General features: G+C 36.5%; 2 protein-coding genes across 4 annotated transcripts; one reads left to right on the forward strand and one right to left on the reverse strand.

Moving 5' to 3' along the window:
- Positions 1–2,039: 2,039 nt before the first annotated feature.
- On the reverse strand, positions 2,040–6,101 carry LOC113690164 (sodium/calcium exchanger NCL2). 3 transcript variants are annotated; one of them, XM_027207991.2, is made up of 10 exons: positions 5,813–6,100; positions 5,254–5,696; positions 4,927–5,145; positions 4,636–4,820; positions 4,325–4,470; positions 3,974–4,238; positions 3,645–3,790; positions 3,239–3,494; positions 2,766–3,053; positions 2,040–2,461 (listed from the first exon to the last, which is right to left on the reverse strand). In XM_027207991.2, the coding sequence occupies exons 2-10, from the start codon at positions 5,645–5,647 to the stop codon at positions 2,228–2,230; spliced, it is 2,133 nt and encodes a 710-aa protein (XP_027063792.1). In that variant the 5' UTR covers positions 5,648–5,696; positions 5,813–6,100; the 3' UTR covers positions 2,040–2,227. The 3 variants fall into 3 exon arrangements, with proteins under 3 accessions (XP_027063792.1, XP_071907361.1, XP_071907362.1); XM_072051260.1 differs by having other exon boundaries at positions 5,254–6,100; XM_072051261.1 differs by having other exon boundaries at positions 2,367–2,479; positions 5,254–6,101.
- Positions 6,102–8,327: 2,226 nt separating this feature from the next.
- On the forward strand, positions 8,328–17,051 carry LOC113689596 (glutamate receptor 2.7-like). The gene is made up of 5 exons (XM_072050141.1): positions 8,328–9,248; positions 9,664–9,852; positions 14,332–15,606; positions 16,123–16,432; positions 16,521–17,051. The coding sequence occupies exons 1-5, from the start codon at positions 9,105–9,107 to the stop codon at positions 17,000–17,002; spliced, it is 2,400 nt and encodes a 799-aa protein (XP_071906242.1). The 5' UTR covers positions 8,328–9,104; the 3' UTR covers positions 17,003–17,051.
- The last annotated feature ends 912 nt before the right edge of the window (positions 17,052–17,963 follow it).

The following is a 17,963-nucleotide window of genomic DNA, read 5'->3' on the forward strand; positions in this document are numbered from 1 at the left end:
AGCAGTTCTTTTCTCAATAGAATGATAGATTGATGAAATCTTCCCCCGTCCTTTTAAGTTTTCCCGTGAGGTCGCGTGCTCGTAAAAGTGTAGTGCTGAGGAGAGGAACCGCGATGATGAACACGGCTTAAGGGCTTGGGGCCCATGGGAGCCTTGAAGCGTTGGACCACCACCCGCGATTGGGATGCCCACTCTTGGCGCCAGGACGGCGCAAAGTTTATCCTTTTCGTTAGTTGTTAGTTGGGATGCATGGCCCGGTAAAGTTTATGCTTTTCGTTAGTTGTTAGTTGCGATGCATGGCCCGGTATAAAGCGCGTCAAATACTTAATTGATCCATTTATCTGTCGGCAAAATCATGTTTGTTTTTTTTTTCTGCAACGTTAGATATTTGTATTAAGTGGCAAAAGTAAAGGCTCAAAAAATTCTATACAAAAGTGTTTGACACAAAATCATGTTATCGCTGTCTAAAGAATAAACTATTTATTTACAAATTTCCTTTTTGGATGCATGAAAAAAAGACTTGCGTCTCAAACTCCATTCAAAATTTGATGAAAATTCCAAAAATGGGGCCAACAGTTGGACATTCTTGAAAGGGCAGTTTTAAAATGTCCATCGATCCAGTAAACACTAATAATGCAATGTAACATAAGAAGCACATCCTTTAATTCAATTCAGCACTTAAATTTAATGAATTCAAAACTTAATATGTTTAGATGCACTGAATTTTCTAGACAAAATTTGCTCCAAAAAATCATTGATAAGCCATTATTCACTTGTTGCTAAAAGTGATATACACTCAAATGCATATAATTTAATACTTATCAATTCAATAACTTAATAGATTCAGATTTTAAATTTCAATTTCATCAAACGCATCCTAAGTCAAGCACACTAAATATTACATGAACTTTCAGGTTATGATTTTCTAGTTTTTGGGTCAAATGTATAGGACGTCGAAATTTAATACTTTCTTAGCATAAATATGGATCTTGAATGAATTAAAACAATAAATATTCACCATGGTAAAATGAAACAACCAAAAGAGTGGGAACTATTTAGCAATTTGGTCAAAGGCTTAAGGGGACGTAAAACTAACACTAACTTTTGATTTTGCGATATTTCCTATGTTCTAAAACACGCATCGGTTGGTCTAAGGTCGCATCAGTTGATTAGGTCACCAAAACATGCTACCAAGTCCTTTTCCTAATAATCCACTCATTGACCATATGGCTGATTTTGCCTTTGGTGGGTAGAGAGAGAGTACTCGGTGGTGATGATTGATGGAGACGAGTCACGAGAGGATGCCGCTCGTGCCTGCTAGTACGGTTAAAAGGCAAGAATCTTAAAAAGCTGAAAAGCCAAAACAAAACAGATGCAGCCTTTTTTTTTTTTTTTCCAATTTTTCCACTTACAAACAACTCTTTTAGTTCCCTCCTCCCGTTCTTTGAATTGACGAAAAAGCAAATTTTGTTGGTTGCTTTGTGGGTCAAGAGCCCAAAGGTTTCAGGCTGTTAGCTCCAATGGCAGTGGGGGTATAGCTCAAGACTTTATCGCGGTCACAGATTACAAATTTCGGCTTCTTGGTCCGCATTCCACGGACGAATTGGTTAATTCAGTGAATATTGAATAATGTGTGGATTGATGGGCTTTGCTTTATCAAATTTATTTTCAACAAATTGAATAGAAAATAATTATAAGAAGAATCCTACTACGATAATGGTCAGAAAATTGACCATTACTCTCGTCACGTGCCTAACTCGCCACTGTTAAGGGATACTGATGGTTGTGAGAAAAAAAGATAATAAGGAAATGTGATTATTGTAGCGATTTGATGTATGTGAGAAAAAAATAATAATAGGGAAATGTGATTACGGAAAACGACGTAATTTTTCGACGAAAAACAGCAATCCAAACAAGGCCGATCTTATCTTTAAAAAAGTACTTATAATTTTTTATACTTATTATTTGACATTTCACATCGCTCATTGTATCGAAAACGCTCTGCCTGGAACTTAGAAATTTGCTATGTATAAATAAAATGCATGTTAAATTGTGGATTCTGCATAAAATTGATAATCTTTATACATTCTACAAAAATCGATTATTTTAAAGGCTAAGTTATACTTCCTCTATCACGTGTGAACATTCATCTGTCTCCAAGGTCAAAATCAAGTGTGGTTCGATGGGAAGGGGAATGGGAATATTTTAGGAGGACGACCGGCAAATATTATGCGTGAAGCAGATAAACCAGGACCAAAGATAATGGATACAGGAAATAAGCCACGAGTGAGGTCCAGACTGGGATGATGGAGCGGAAACTTCCAAGCAAGCCCATGATAGCCGAGACTATCAGAACTATCAGTACTTCAGCTGAGAAAATCCATGTCAGGCCTCGGAAATATATTAGGGAAAGCAGAACAGAAAAGCCCAGCATGTTGTTCATGAAAACTCCGCCATAAATCTGCATTAATTATTAAACCTTTAAAAATGTCAATCTCTCGTAGGTAAGTGGATAACTCATCACTTGAATGTAATTTTCTTTCTTTTTTTTGCTACGTTGACAAAACTATAATGGACTTGGAATTAGCATGACATAATTCATGTTCATTTATTTTTATTAGTTCTGATTGCATTATGTATTTAAAAACGTCGTAATGTCAATTTTTAACCTCGGTCACTAGACCAATGCCTCGTCGATCAGCTCCTTATGTGGTGTTTAGTGTGAAGTTTAGCTTTAATCAAGCGTCGGAAGGGGATTAACAAACCTCTGAAAATGTCAAAGAAGTGGTTCTTGGTTTCTTTCTGCGTGCCTCGCTGATTGCTGAAATTGCTACCCTAGCATTAGTAGCCAGTGGGACTAAGATAAAAGAGATGAAAAATGATGGCATATTTGCGGCTTCCGAAAAATTCTGAACACTTTCTATGAGAGGTTCAGCTAGAATTCCCAGCATGCCTGTGCCAAGCACCAAAAGAAATATGGCCTTGGTCCATGCAAGTAGAGATTTGTTAATGCTCTCCACCTCCAACAGTTGGTCCGTCTGCTCCCATGATTTCTGCACAATTTTATAGACAGTTTGCCATTTATTACCAGCCAAGCCAAAATTATATACACAACCGAAGCAGCTAAAAAGTCCCCTTTTACTTTGCTAAAACTTGGCTGATTCCAACTTTCCATTATGTTTGTTTGGTCAACGTTAAAGCAAATGTGATCAATTCAAAGATCAGAGCCCCCACATACTTGAAAAATTTCATCCTCGCTTTCTTTTGAGTTGGTAGATGCATTGTCATTCTTTTGCAGCCATTTTGACAATCCTGTAGCAAATTCTTCCTCATTAAGCATACGATCACCATCTGTATCGAGTTCTTCCATCATCTTGGCCACTGCGTCATCCACGCTTAGAGATGTAGGACCAAATTTGATCTCTGTCAACAGTGTTTTCAACTCGGAAAATGATATGTGATTATCCTTGTCCTCATCAATGCTGTCAAACAACCTGGAATACAAAACAAAGGGGAACAATGCACAAGTGTTTCATCAGCACCTATAATTCCAGACTTATTTCCTACGGAAGCGACTGCCTGCAGCAAAAAGGGTCGGGGTGAAATGAATGCTTAATGAATTGTATAATCTGAAACTAATTGACCTTTTTATAGCAATTATATCTGGTTCTCCATCTTCTGTCAAAAGGGTTCCTAGTGCAGAGCTCTGAACGTGTTCCAGAATTTCTGATACTATATGCTTCATTATTTCGCGTTCTTCCCTTTTCTTTTGAATCCAAGGTTGGAGGACCTGTTATGTAGCATAAGTATTGAACATGAACGAGGATGAATCAAGTAGTTAGTGAAAACTCCTTCATGAATATCTCTGTGATCTAGCAAATTAATCTGGTTTAGCTAGACTCTCGATGAACTTAAATCTTGTTTTTATGGAGGCAATGAGAAATATTTTGAACCAGGTAGCAAAAGATGGTACCTCGTACAAGTGTTTCAGTGACTTTTTGGAGAGATATCGTTTACCCAATGCTTGTTTTGTGTCATCAACCCATTTTGTAACGCCACTGACAAATTCATCAATGCTAATTTTCTCATCAGCGTCCAAGTCAAAATCCCTCAACATCTCTGCCGTTGCTTCATTCTTGTCCAGCTCTACATTCCTAAATTTGATTTCCTTGAGCAATTCTTGTAGCTCAGTAACAGAGATGAAGTTGTCCCCATCATGATCCGTATTTCGAAATAGCCTGCAGCAGAGCAGTACGAGTATTTTAATGTTTCTTCAACCAAAATAGATGGAAATTTCAGTTTCCATCTGAATTTGACATCACACCTTCTAATCGCTGTTACATTAGGTGCCCCTTTAGGGGTAAGTACCGCGCCTATTTCATGATTCTGCACATGGTTCAGGATGTCAACCACCAAATGTTCATGTTTTATGTATTCTAATCGTCTTCTTTGGATCCATGGCTGAAAGATCTGCGTAGCATTCCCAAGTCAAGATCACCACAAAAAAGTTGACAACATTGTGGAAGAAAACTAATCACAATCATAATGTAGCAAAAATTAAGCACTAAATAGATTGGAGAAATGTGCATAGTGAAATGGGGGAAAAAACAATAATCTCTGCTTCAAATGAATTACCTGATAGAAGAAGTATACGAGCAAGGATGTGACAGAAATAAGCAGGGAGATAATGATGAAAGCTAGTTCCCCCGAAGAAGATAGACCAAAGACTACTGGAACTTGGATGGTAATAAAGGGTATCACTGAGAGAACCATAATTCTTGCTGTGTGCGATGTCCTTGTATCCATTGTCAATCCATAACCTGCGACAGCAACAATTTATGCTAATCTAAGTATATGGCACTACTTAAGGTAGATGTTAAAGGCACTCAGAAGCTATTCAAGTGGAAAATGAAATTAGGAACAAACCCTTCGATCGGGAAAATAATCTCTTGAATTGGCTTCGATTGTCGGTACTGGAACTTGCCAAAGAAGTACGTTTCTTGCCATTGGGGAATTCTTGACTGGCAACGATGACACAAGTTCCCCAAACTATTGTAAGCAGCAAAATTGTTGATCCAGCCAGCAGCCCTGCTCCAGTTAGGACATATTCTTGGGCAGTTTCTCTGCTGTTCAACAGTCCAGATGCTGATAAAAACAGTCATGAAAAGAAACCAGGACAAATCAAAGGGGAGCTTAGCTCCTTTCATCTAGAATATTTTGGTCGAGAACTCAGATGGTTAAGGGTCTGCTTACCAAGAAGGATGAGAGCTTCTGGAAGAGATCCTAGAACATGAAATGCACTTGCACCAAAAATGCCAGGGCCTAGAATTTTGAAAATTCGTTCCCCTCCAGAAGCAACTAATGATTCTCCCCGAAACAGCAGGTATTCATACACCACGATAAGGAAGAGATGCCCCAAAAGAGTGTTTGAGCATGGTAAGAAACCATACAGTTGCTTACATCCTTCTGAAGAATCCATCCCTTTGAAAGCTATAAAGGATGATGACTCCTTTTCACGGAAGTCATCAACGCCATCTGAAACCAATTCAAGATGGTTGTCGTGGCCTAGTAATACTCTACCAGCTGCAACGTTGGCTGTCAATAGCAATAGAAGAAGAAAACCCACAAGACTTGCAGTTTTTCCCATTAATCCGATCGATATCACGAGTACCGTTGATCCTAAAGAAGCAAGGCAGCTGTTCAAAAAAAAAAAATTTTTTTTTGATCTTCAAGAATTGGCAGCTTGGAATGCTGATTAGAAATGAAGTTTGATGAGCCAATGAATTTGTCAAGTTCTTATAATACTACCTACTTTTGGTCAGTTGACCTGGGACAGGAGGAGCTCCTATTCACAGAATCCGAGTTTGAAGCTCATATGATAGCAGGATGTGGAAACAGGTATTAGAAAATTGTCTATAATGTGTTGATCTGGCCTTTTTCTTGAAGTTGAAACTTCTACCTATATTGCTTCTAGGAAGATTCCTAATACTATCCATATACAACACTAGCAGTATACTTTTCAACGTTCTGTAACTCATTTTCCCAAACTTAGAATCGGAGAGTCGTGAAGCTGATGAATTTTTCCTCTCCGGCCACCTTAGATTTTGTCAACACACCTCCACGAACCTTATAAGGGCCAAGTCTATAAAACCGAATCTCTATCACTTAACTCAAAAAAAAAAAAAAAAAAAAAAATTAATGACAGAGAATACAATTTTGTGGGGTTGGGGGAAGAGGTAATGTAAGGAGGGAGTTTTGGATTCAAGATCTCTGGCGTACCAAAAAAAAAAAAAAAAGTGAAGAGAATTAATTGATCAATTTGTTAATCAGATCTATCAAATTTATATGTAAGTAGACTAATATCATGCTTATTCGTTAAATACTAGTATATAGGTTATATTCCTGTGATTAATAACAGCAATTATTATGTAATGATCTGTATCTGTTGACAAAAATCTTCAATCCCTTTTCACTTATTGATTAAATTCACACTTGTTCTAATCACGCAAGTACATACAATTTGTTGATAATATTGCCGCTGGGGTGAACTTTTAGCTTTTGGTCCAAATATTTGTTGATAATATTGCCATTGGGGTGAACACGCAAGTATATACAATTTGTTGACAATTTTATACGTATGGCATGCATCCAAATTGAACTCTAAATTTTACACGCATGTATCGCATCCAAGTCCATGTGTACACTTAAAAATATACGTGCGATGCTTTGAGGTGTGGATGGTCAAATTTTATTAGCCCACATGGAACGACGAAACTTGAGAAATTGATGGGAAGATGTGGAACTCTTGAGCGAGCACTGAATTGCGTAAAATAGAGAGGTTGTCATTGTCGAGACGAAAAGTTCATTTGGGCCACCAAAAGAATGCACGGTTAAAGAACAGGTGCTGCCAAATTTTCCTGCGTGGCAGAAGAATAAAGAATAGTGATGGCAACTAGTTAGGAAGAATAGTGTATAAACATGTCAAATCATATAATCATAATTAAAGTACAGTGGCCACTAGATTACACTCTTGAGAGTTACATCAGACAAAGAAGCAAGATTCTTGCCGCTGCTGCACATTTTCTAAGATTTTAACATGGTCAGGCAAGCAACTACATGCAATCAAGACAGACTTTGGCTAGCAAACAAGTTGAACTTGGATTCAAGTGTCAATGTTGAAGTATCTGAATGTAACAGTTTTTCTTGGAAACTCAGTGCAGGAAAGTTTTGATCCAACAAAGACTGTTGGTGTATTATGTATGGCATCAATGACAAGAATCTATAATATAAAACTCCCAAAAGTCTGGATTGTGATCAACGAGTTACTAACCTAGCTAAGTCTACCTAATGCCAGAATGAATTGTGTATTTGTACCTCTGATCTGAGCTAGCTATATCACAAAAATGTGCCATTAAAAATTCATAGCTGATCGAGCTTTCAAAAACAAGCATACTCACGTACATGAGTACGTAGATTGGTTTGCTGACAATTTTGCTGATGCAGGAGTGCTGCATTATGCCTGCAGCACTGGATTTTTTGTGGAAATTTCTCGAGATCAGGAGAAGTTTCATTGATTTGGGATTGCCATGAAAGTCCACGTTATTGGCACTTATTTCACTAATCAATGCCACTCACTTTGATTGTGGCTTGATAGTTTAGGAATTCTGCATCAGCAGCACTGAAACTGTACAAAAATGTATATAACTCATCACACCTTCATCTACGAACTGCTCTCCAGCTTGAACTTTAATCAGCCGTTTAGGTAATGTATTTCCTCAAAAGATTTTCTTCACCAAAGTTCCCGAGTTACTAAATTCATATGCGCCACAAAATTGTACCTGTATGCATATTAATCTCTTAGCATCCAAATAACTTCAAATATATTCTCCTTGCGCCTCTTCTCGATGAGGTAAATATTCTATCCTGGACTGCCTCTTAATCTGGCATACATCACCAACTGGCACTGACACTAATCCTAGTTTCTTACAACTCTCACAAATCAACTATTAATCCATTCAATACCATGAATATATTTAGTTATCTATACATGGCATGTGCTCTTACTTTTCATGAGTTTAATGGAGTAGTTTAATAAGTGGAGATGGCACCTTGTTAGGTACAGTTTTGAAAGTTCAAAGGACTAAGTACGGGGACAAAATTTTAGTGCAATTTAATAACAAGACTTAAATCTACAGTAGAATTTCCAGGAAACTGTCTTCCCTCCATTCATTCAAAGTTGAAAAAGCAATCATTGTCCGTGCTCTATAAATATATAGGAGGAAGTGGCGGCTTTAGTTGGAACTTAGATCCAGCCACCCAATGGAAATATCTCCTTATCTCCTACTGTTCCTTTCCGCCTTGGCCTTTTCAAATCTTGAACAAGTTTCAATGGCCAGCGGAAGTATGCACGAGGAGAAAACAAAAAAGGAAAATTTGTCAAATTGGTCCCTAATATTTTCACAAAACACTTTTTTAGTTCCTAATATTTAAAATCAACTAGAATAGTTCCTAACATATAAATTATGAGTCAATTTGGCTCTAATGCTCGTATTTGCTCTTTTTTCCACCTAAAAATAGTACACTGGCATAATTTCAAGAACAAAATTGAAAAAATTCATTAATCTATAATTTTGCATCCCTCAAACTCTTCCACCACTTCTTCAATTGATTCTCACCCTTGTGTTGAAACTTTCCAAAGGCTTTGTGGGTTTAAGAAGGTGCAGAGAATTCTTTGCCAAATAAGAAGATAAAAATAAATTCTTTGTTGAAATTGATATCGAATTCAGAGATTTCCAAACTGAAAAGGGTCTTCTTCTCAATAACCATAGCTGCCTGAGAGAACCCATGTTGCTGATTCCTTGGTTAAGAGGAGCAAGGACGCATGATTTTACGAAGTCAGAAGCAGAAGAAGAGATTGGGTCAATGGCTGAATAGAGACGAAGGAATACGGGCTCTGTTCAAGCAAAGATAGCCTGTGGACTTGCCAAAATGCTCCAACAGCTTTCTTACCAAATTTGAGCAATCAATATGAGGGAATTGCATATATTGGTACAGAGTATTGTGGAAGAAGATGGTTATGCATTGGAAGCCGCTGGTTGTGACAGATGCAGGCTCTGTCTTGTTTGAAAGAATTGAAGCTGAAGCTTTCCAACCCACAAAGCCTTTTGCTTAATTTTCCATCTCCGGAATTTAGATGTCCTCTTTCTGGACAACTCATGATTGACCCTGTTGTCATAGCCTCTAGCCAGGTTAGTAGATTTCTCATTAATCTTCTGTTCGAGATTGAAACTTTTTTTTTGGTGGCTTTGATATTTCTTGAAACTTCTTTTTGGTGTCTTTGATATTTCTGTCTTTTCATTCAATTATTCTTGTTTATTCTCCATCCTAGTAGCAGTAGGTTGAGAATCAATTGAAGAAGCGGTGGAAGAATTTGAGGGCCGCAAAATTGTGGATTAATGAATTTTTTCAATTTTGCCCTTGAAATTATGTCGGTGTACTATTTTTAACCGGAAAAAAGAGTAAATACGAGCATTAGAACTAAACTGGCTCATAATTTATATGTTAGGAACTATTCTGGCTGATTTTAAATATTAGGGACTAAAAAAGTGTTTTGTGAAAATGTTAGGGACTAATTTGACAAGTTTTCCAATAAAAAATATTCAGGCTGTCAAAGGCATGATAGGTGCAATTGTTGATCACAATATCCGCATAGGTAAAGAAGAGATAGTAGCAATGGACATGGCCGTTGAAGATGTCTACAACCAGACAAAACAAAAGGTGATTCTTTGTTGGAAATTTTTTAAAATTTGTATGTTGTACATACATGTAATTAATGTATATTCATGTTTTTTGGTACATGTATAGTATTGTGAATATTTCTACTATGTACATTCATTTATGAATGTGTTCATGTATATGAGAATTCTTGAATGAAAGGATAGATTCATATTTTGATCTTAAGATCATGAGGTGCATGAATTAAAGTGCATGAATTTGTAAACAATACTTTGAATCTATTCATACAAGTATTTAATGAGTTCTTTTGTTTCTCAAACAATCTTGCTATATAAAGAGGTCAAGTAGAGAGTGATTTATTGTAGAAAATCACTTTCTTACTATTGTATACTCTCTCGAAAGCACTCATTAGTTCACAAAGGATTTGTCTTGCTTTGTGTAAGAGTTTAACACAAACAAATTTCATCTTATCCTAAAAGATATTTGTCCAAGATTATTGCACGTTATACCGGACAAATAAATCCTAAAGAAAAATGATATCTATCACGATTTGAAACCAATTCTTGTCACCATATTTGTCAGTCCTTTACTATTTACCCAACATTTTTTAGCTTTTATTTGATACTCTACAATGGCTGGTACCTTGAAAGAGTTGGCATCCAACATTGTCAAGCTTGAGAGGTTTGATGGAGAAAATTTCATTCGTTGGCAAAAACGTATTCGTTTCCTTCTCACTGCACTCAAAGTGGTCTATGTTTTGACCATACCAAAATCATTGATCAATCCTGAGAAATAAACTCTTGAAGACATCCGAAAACGTAAAAAATGGGAGAACGACGATGAAATATGCCGTGGTCACATCCTCAATACCATGAGTGACAGCTTGTTTGAGCTTGTTTGATATCTACCATTCAATTACTACAACCCAAGAACTTTGGGATCGTTTGGAATCCAAGTACATGCAAGAAGATGCTACAAGTAAGAAGTTTCTTGTCTCATCTTTTAATAATTATAAAATGGTAGATAGTAAGTCTATTATGGAGCAATTTAGTGAGATTGAAAGACTTTTTAATCACTTCACACAACATAATCTACACATGGATGAAGCCATAATTATTTGCTCTATGATAGATAAGTTACCACCTTCTTGAAAAGATTTCAAGAGAGACTTCAAACATAAGAAAGAGGATATCTCTCTTGAGATTCTTGCTAAATCTCTTTGAATAGAAGAGAAAATTCGCATGCAAGAAAAGAAGGATACTCAAATCCCTGAAGAGAACAAAGATTCTACTTCAAAAGTACATGTGATTGAAGAGAGACAAACTGAAAAATCTCAAGGATGCAAGAAGAGCCAACAACCCAAGAATCAGTCCAAGAAAAAAAAGAAAAGACAATACTTCTATTGCAAGAAAGAGGGACATTATAAGTCCGAGTGCAAGATTCTTCAAAACAAAAAAAAGAAGCAAGAGTCTTCCCAAAACACAAGCAAAAATCTTATGGCAATGATCTCTGAAATCAATATGATTGAAAATGATTTTACTTGGTGGGTTGATTCTGAAGCTACGCGACACGTGTGCAACAATAGAACGTTCTTCAAATCCATAAAATCGGTGGATGAGAGCACCGCTGTTTACAATGCAAAATTCTGCTACAATTTCGGTTCAAGGCATTGGAGAAATAGAATTAAAATTTACTTATGGCAATGTTGTAACCTTGACAAATGTGTATTATGTACCGAAAGTTAGGAAAAGCTTGGTGTCGGCTGGTTTGTTAAATAAATTTGGCTTTAGACTTGTGTTTGAGGCTGACAAATTTATTTTGTCTAAAGGTGGTATGTTTGTAAGCAAGGGTTATCTTTGCAAAAGGATGTTTAAGCTGAATGTACTTGCTATTAGAAATAATAAGAATGATATTGTTTCTTCGTATTTGGTTGAGTCTTTTTTTGAATTGTGACATAATGGGATTGGTCATGTTAATTATAAAAGAATGCATGAAATGATGAGACTTGATTTGCTGCCATATTGTGATAAGATTGAAGGAAAATGCAGAACATGCATGCTAGCGAAAATCACAAAAAATTCATTTTCTAAGGTTGAAAGATCATTTAAAATCTTGGATCTTATTCATAGTGATGTATGTGATTTGCATGGTACTCCTACTTTGGGTGGTAAAAATTACTTTGTAACTTTTATTGATGATTATAGTAGATACTGTCATGTTTTCTTGTTACATTCAAAAAGTGAAACATTGCAAAAATTTAAGACATACAAATCAGAAGTTGAACTTCATTGTGAATTCTTTATCAAATATCTAAAAACAGATAGAGGTGGAGAGTATTATGATATTACCTATTTTGAGTCTGTTGGGATAAAACATGAGGTGACTACTCCTTATACACCACAGTAAAATGGTGTAGCCGAGAGAAAAAATTGTGTATTGACAGAAATGATTAATGCACTTTTGTCAAAATCTGGACTAAGCCAATAATTTTGGGGTGAAACCTTGTTAACGGTTTGTCATATCCTAAATAGAGTTTCTAATAAAAGGAGTTCTATAACCCCTTATGAATTGTGGAATAAAAAAAAACCCAACCTAAACTATTTGAAAGTTTGGAATTGTAGGGCTGTTGTAAAACTCCCAGAACCGAAAAAAAGAAAATTGGGAGAAAGAGGTGTGGAGTGTATATTCTTAGAATATGCACAAAATAGCAAAGCATATAGGTTCATAGTAATTGAACCTAATGATTCAATTTTGGTTAATACCATAATTGAATCTAGAGATGCTATTTTTGAAGAGAATAGGTTCACCTCTATAAAAGATGTTATTCCAAAACTATGTGAATTAACAAAAGATGATGAAAATGAAACCATTGAATTGAGAAGGAGCAAAAGAATTAGAAAGTCAAAAGACTTCGGTTCGAACTTTTATATGTATCTAGTTGAAGGAACTAGAGATACAGTTAGCAACCAAATTTCATATTGCTTCAATATTGAGGCTGATTCCAAAATCTATGAAGAAGCAATGAACTCACAAGATGTTCCTTTTGGAAGGAAGCTATTAATGATGAGATGGACTCAATCATGGATAATAAATCCTGAAAATTAGTAGACTTACCACCTGGTTCAAAACCAATCGGTTGTAAGTGGATCTTCAAGAAGAAAATGAAAATCGATGAAACTATTGATAAATTCAAGACCAGGTTGATTGCCAAAAGGTTCACACAAAAGTATGGTGTGGACTATTTTGACACATATTTTCCAGTAGCTAGAATTGCTACAATTAGAGTGCTACTTGCTATAACTTCTATCCAAAATCTAGTTATTCACCAAATGAATGTTAAAACAGCATTTTTGAATGGTGATTTGAATGAAAAAGTATATATGGAGTAACCCGATGGGTTTGTGATACCTGATCAAGAGCATAAGGTGTGTAAACTTGTAAAGTCTTTATATGGACTAAAACAAGCACTGAAGCAATGGCATCAGAAATTTGACCAAGTTATTCTTGCTAGTGGATTCAAAATAAATGAATCTGATAAATGTATTTATAGCAAGTTTAGTGATGGCAAAAGTGTCATAATTTGTTTATATGTTGATGACATGTTAATTTTTGGGACTGACTTGGAACAAGTTGAAGTCACAAAAATTTTGTTTTCAAGCAAATTTGACATGAAAGATATGGGTGAAGCAGATGTTATTCTTGGTATAAGAATCTTCAAACATGGTAACAATATAATGTTGTTTCAATCACATTATATTGAAAAGGTTCTTAACAAATTCAATCAAAGTGATTGTATTCCAGCCTCAACACCATTGGATCCCAAAATAAACTTTGTGAAAAATGAGGGGGATCCAAAATCTCAAATGGAATATGCTAAGGTTATAGGGTGCTTAATGTATGCAATGACTTGTACTAGACCTGATATTGCATATGTAGTTGGTGTATTGAGCAGACATACAAGTAACCCTAGTAGGTTATATTGGCAAGGTGTAACCAGAATTTTAAAATATTTAAAGATCACTAAGGATTATTATATATATTATACCGGTTATCCTTCAGTTTTAGAAGGATTTTCAGATGCTAGTTGGATCACCAATAAAGATGATCACTCGTCGACAAGTGGTTGAATCTTTATACTTGGTGAAGGTGTAGTTTCTTGGGGTTCTAAGAAACAGACTTGTATCACCGATCCAACAATGGCAGCAGAATTTGTAGCACTTGCTTCGGCTTGTAAAGAAGTTGAATGGCTATGTAATTTACTTTGTGATATACCATTTTGGCCAACACCTTTATCGTCTATCTCAATCCATTGTGATAGTGCAGCTACACTTGCTAAAATATATAGTCAAGTGTATAATGGTAAGTCAAGACATATACTCTTCTAGTAAAAAACTCTCGAGGGAAAGCTGTCCAGGCGACTCTTTCTGGTATATATGCATTTTCTTTTCCTTGGATACTGTTGAAGTGTTTGTCGTGAACATTGAATGATTGCTTGAGCTAAAGCATCTTATAATACGATTAAAGTAACCGGAATTTATATAAACTACAACGATGAGAAAAGAACAACTCCATGCAATTAATTAAGTACGATACTAATTGTCTTGTTTCCATCGTATTGTAGCTAGGGATCTTATCAAGAAGAAGAAGGCCCAAGTCATTTTGGGATCAAGATCATGGGAAGAAACATCCTCAGTTGCTGAGCTTGGGAATCAATATGGCATCCCTACTCTTTCTTTTGCTGATCCATGCCCTTCATGGGCCACCGAACGTTGGCCATTCTTTATTCAAGCTTCTCCCAGCAAATATTTGCAAATGAAAGCGGTGGCTGCTATGGTCCAGTCCTGGGGATGGCGCCGGGTTAATGTCATTTATGAGGATACAGATTCTGCTGTAAATGGAATAACACCTCATCTGTATGACGCCTTGCAGGAAGTTGGAGCTCAAATTAGTCATCTTACAGCCCTTCCATCTTTTCCAAATGCTTCAATGTTGTGCGGGGAGCTTGCGAAGCTTAAGGCAGAACAATGTAGAATCTTTGTAGTTCATGCTTCTTTGGCCTTAGCAGAACGCATATTTCAAATGGCCAAGGGGATGAAGATGATGGAACAATGTTATGTGTGGATCACCACAGACAGTGTAACAGGCCTTGTCCATTCAATGGACGTCTCCATGATGTCATCGATGCAAGGTGTACTTGGAGTAGAGAGATATTATCATGATAAAGAGCGGAAGTATCAGGATTTCTATGGAAGATTTCAATATGAATTTGGCTTGAAGTACGCCGAAGAAAAGAACCATGAGCCTGGAATTTCTGCACTAGAAGCCTACGATGCCACCTGGACCGTGGCTTTAGCAATGAAAGAAGGCAAAATCAATCACCAACATCTTCTTGACAAGCTTTCCATCACAGATTTCAGCGGATTAAGTGGTAAAATTCAGTTTTCTGAGCAAATATTAGCTCCATCTGTGAATATATTTCGAATAATCAACGTTGTTGGAAGGAGTTATTTAGAACTTGGAATCTGGTCAGATGGAATAGGATTTTCTGTGGAAGTTGGTGAGAATGCCAAAAACAATGTCTCGATGGAAATTTTCGGAAAGTTGTTTTGGCCTGGAGGACCTCTGAATGCTCCAAGAGGGTGGGACATCGCAACTGTTGCCAATGCAATGAGAATTGGCGTGCCTAATGCATCCCTGATCAAGCGCTTCGTTGATGTGGAATATGATCCATTGACAAAGAGTTATGCTGTGTCTGGATTTTCAATTGATGTATTCAAAGAAACTGTAAGTTATTTGCCATATTTTCTACCATACAGTTTCATTCCATTTGACGGCACCTATGATGCTCTAGTGGAGCAAGTTCGATTAAAGGTCAGTCTATTTTTTTTTTAAACTTCGTTCAATGTTTTGTTTTTTGACCAATTTATCTCAAATTGGACAACTATATTTCATAGTCTCCTAGAGCAAATTGCAGAGGCAACATTGAAGGACATGTTAATGAACACTTGGGATCCTCGGTGACATGTTTTTCTATGTCAATTCAATGCCACCTATAGTATTGCGCCAAGTGTCCTGTTATTATTTACACTTTAATTTTCTAATAATTCAACTTGGTTTGGTTTAACACAAGTATAAATAATAACATGACACTTGGCACAATATTATAGGTGGCATTGGGTTGGCATAGAAAACATGTCACCGAGGATCCCAAGTGGTTAATGATTCGGATCCATAACTAATCTTCAGCTCTTTATAGGCACAGGCAATCAGCCTATTACATTGGTTCTTCGTGAATAGGAAGATCAGACATCATAAATGAACTAATAGTTATTTAATGTTCATATAATTGACCTTTGGATCCAATTGAACTTGATATGCTTCATGCAGAACTTTGATGCAGCAGTTGGCGACATAGCAATAATATCCAAGCGATGTGTAGATGCAGATTTCACGCATCCTCACATTGAATCAGGGCTTGTGTTGATAGTCCCCATTCAATCACAATCTAACAGGAGTTGGCTGTTCCTGAAGCCGTCCACAAAAGCAATGTGGTTCCTTATAGCATCAATAAATGTTTACAATGGTTTTGTCATATGGATGATTGAACGAAATTACTGCTCAGAATTGAAAGGATCACCTTTGAATCAGATTGGAACTCTGCTCTGGTTGGCTTTTGCTACATTATTTTCACCACAAGGTAAACATTCAAAATCCAATTTAGCTAATTGAAAGAAAAAAGAGAACATAAGAAAATGTTAATACGTATCTTTTTGCTTTGAGGACAGGTGAAAAATTGCATAGCAACCTGTCAAGGGCAGCAACATTGGTGTGGTTGTTTGTCGCACTAATCATATCACAGAGCTATACAGCAAGTCTTACAAGGATGCTCACTGTGCCCAGGCTTGAACCAAAGGTTGCAAACATTGACACACTGAGAAATAGCAATGCAGTGATTGGGTACTCGAGAAAAACTTTTGTTAAAGATTACTTGTTGAATGTCTTACATTTCAACCCAAACAACATCAAGAATTTTTCATCATTCAAAGAATGTGCTGAAGATCTTAAGAATGGTAGAATTGCTGGAGCATTTCTTGAGGTTCCTACTTCTAAAGTTTTCCTTGCCAAATACTGCAAGAGCTTTATGACAACAGGCCCAACATACAAATTTGGAGGTTATGGATATGTAATTCTCTACCCATTTAGCTTCATTGAAGTATATGTTTGCTATTTTTCCCATTCCTTCTCTGCCTACTACAATTTTTGTTAGCCTAGAAGACTATGATCCATGCCTACTGTACATAATAAAATCTGAAACAATTAATCCAAACAATTCTAGGTGGGATATGGGCTCAATTATCTGAATGTTCAAACATCAACCTTGAAAACCTTACTAGATCACCTTTTTTTTTTTTTAATGAGATGCTCACATGTACATTAGCAAAATTTAGATCTGCATCCAGCATCATCGTCATCACGAGATTATTCTTGTCTCAGGCATTCCCAAAAGGATCTCCACAAAGTCATGACATAAATTGGACTGAATTTCTGGCTCTCAAGTTGTCCCCGTAAAACTTATTTCTTGCGCTTCATTCAAGCAGCTTCCACCTCATTCTTCTGACCTAGTCTCATTCCATACGAAAATCACACGAGATTCATTCAGATATCAAAGCGTTGCACACTTTTCTTTTCTTTTCTTTAAATACCATTTTGCTTTCTTTTGGCAAGTCTATGGCTCGGACATAGCCTACATATGGAAAATATTCAGAAGAAGGGCTAATCCCCCATTCATGGGATTGTGATTATTTCTTCATTTTCTCGTAATGTATACGGGCTTGAGCCCTCAGCCTATGATTTTTGCTTTTCCTGATCAAATCTCATACCCTACTTCATGCACATTATGAACGCGATTACAAATGTGTGGAGTGCATTAATCTTGTGTCTCCCCCTTCAGTTTTTACTAAGGTACTTGAACAACAGTTATGAGTTGTTGAGTATGGAAAGGAGAGGGGATGACCGTTTTTATGTTGACTGACTTACTCTTGTAGTTGTAGAAACTCTTGAGGTTGGCCATAAATGGGATATTCGTTGAGGTGATTACTTCTCTGCATAACGCGGACTTTGACCAATTCTTATTGTCGAAAGTCCTAGGTCTCTCAAGAGTTTACTGTGTCCCGATTTTGAAGAAGCTCCTGTCCTCTAAATTTTTAAAGTTTAACGTCAAATCTAGC

Source organism: Coffea arabica, chromosome 5c, assembly GCF_036785885.1.
Source record: "Coffea arabica cultivar ET-39 chromosome 5c, Coffea Arabica ET-39 HiFi, whole genome shotgun sequence".
Taxonomy (NCBI): Eukaryota; Viridiplantae; Streptophyta; class Magnoliopsida; order Gentianales; family Rubiaceae; genus Coffea; species Coffea arabica.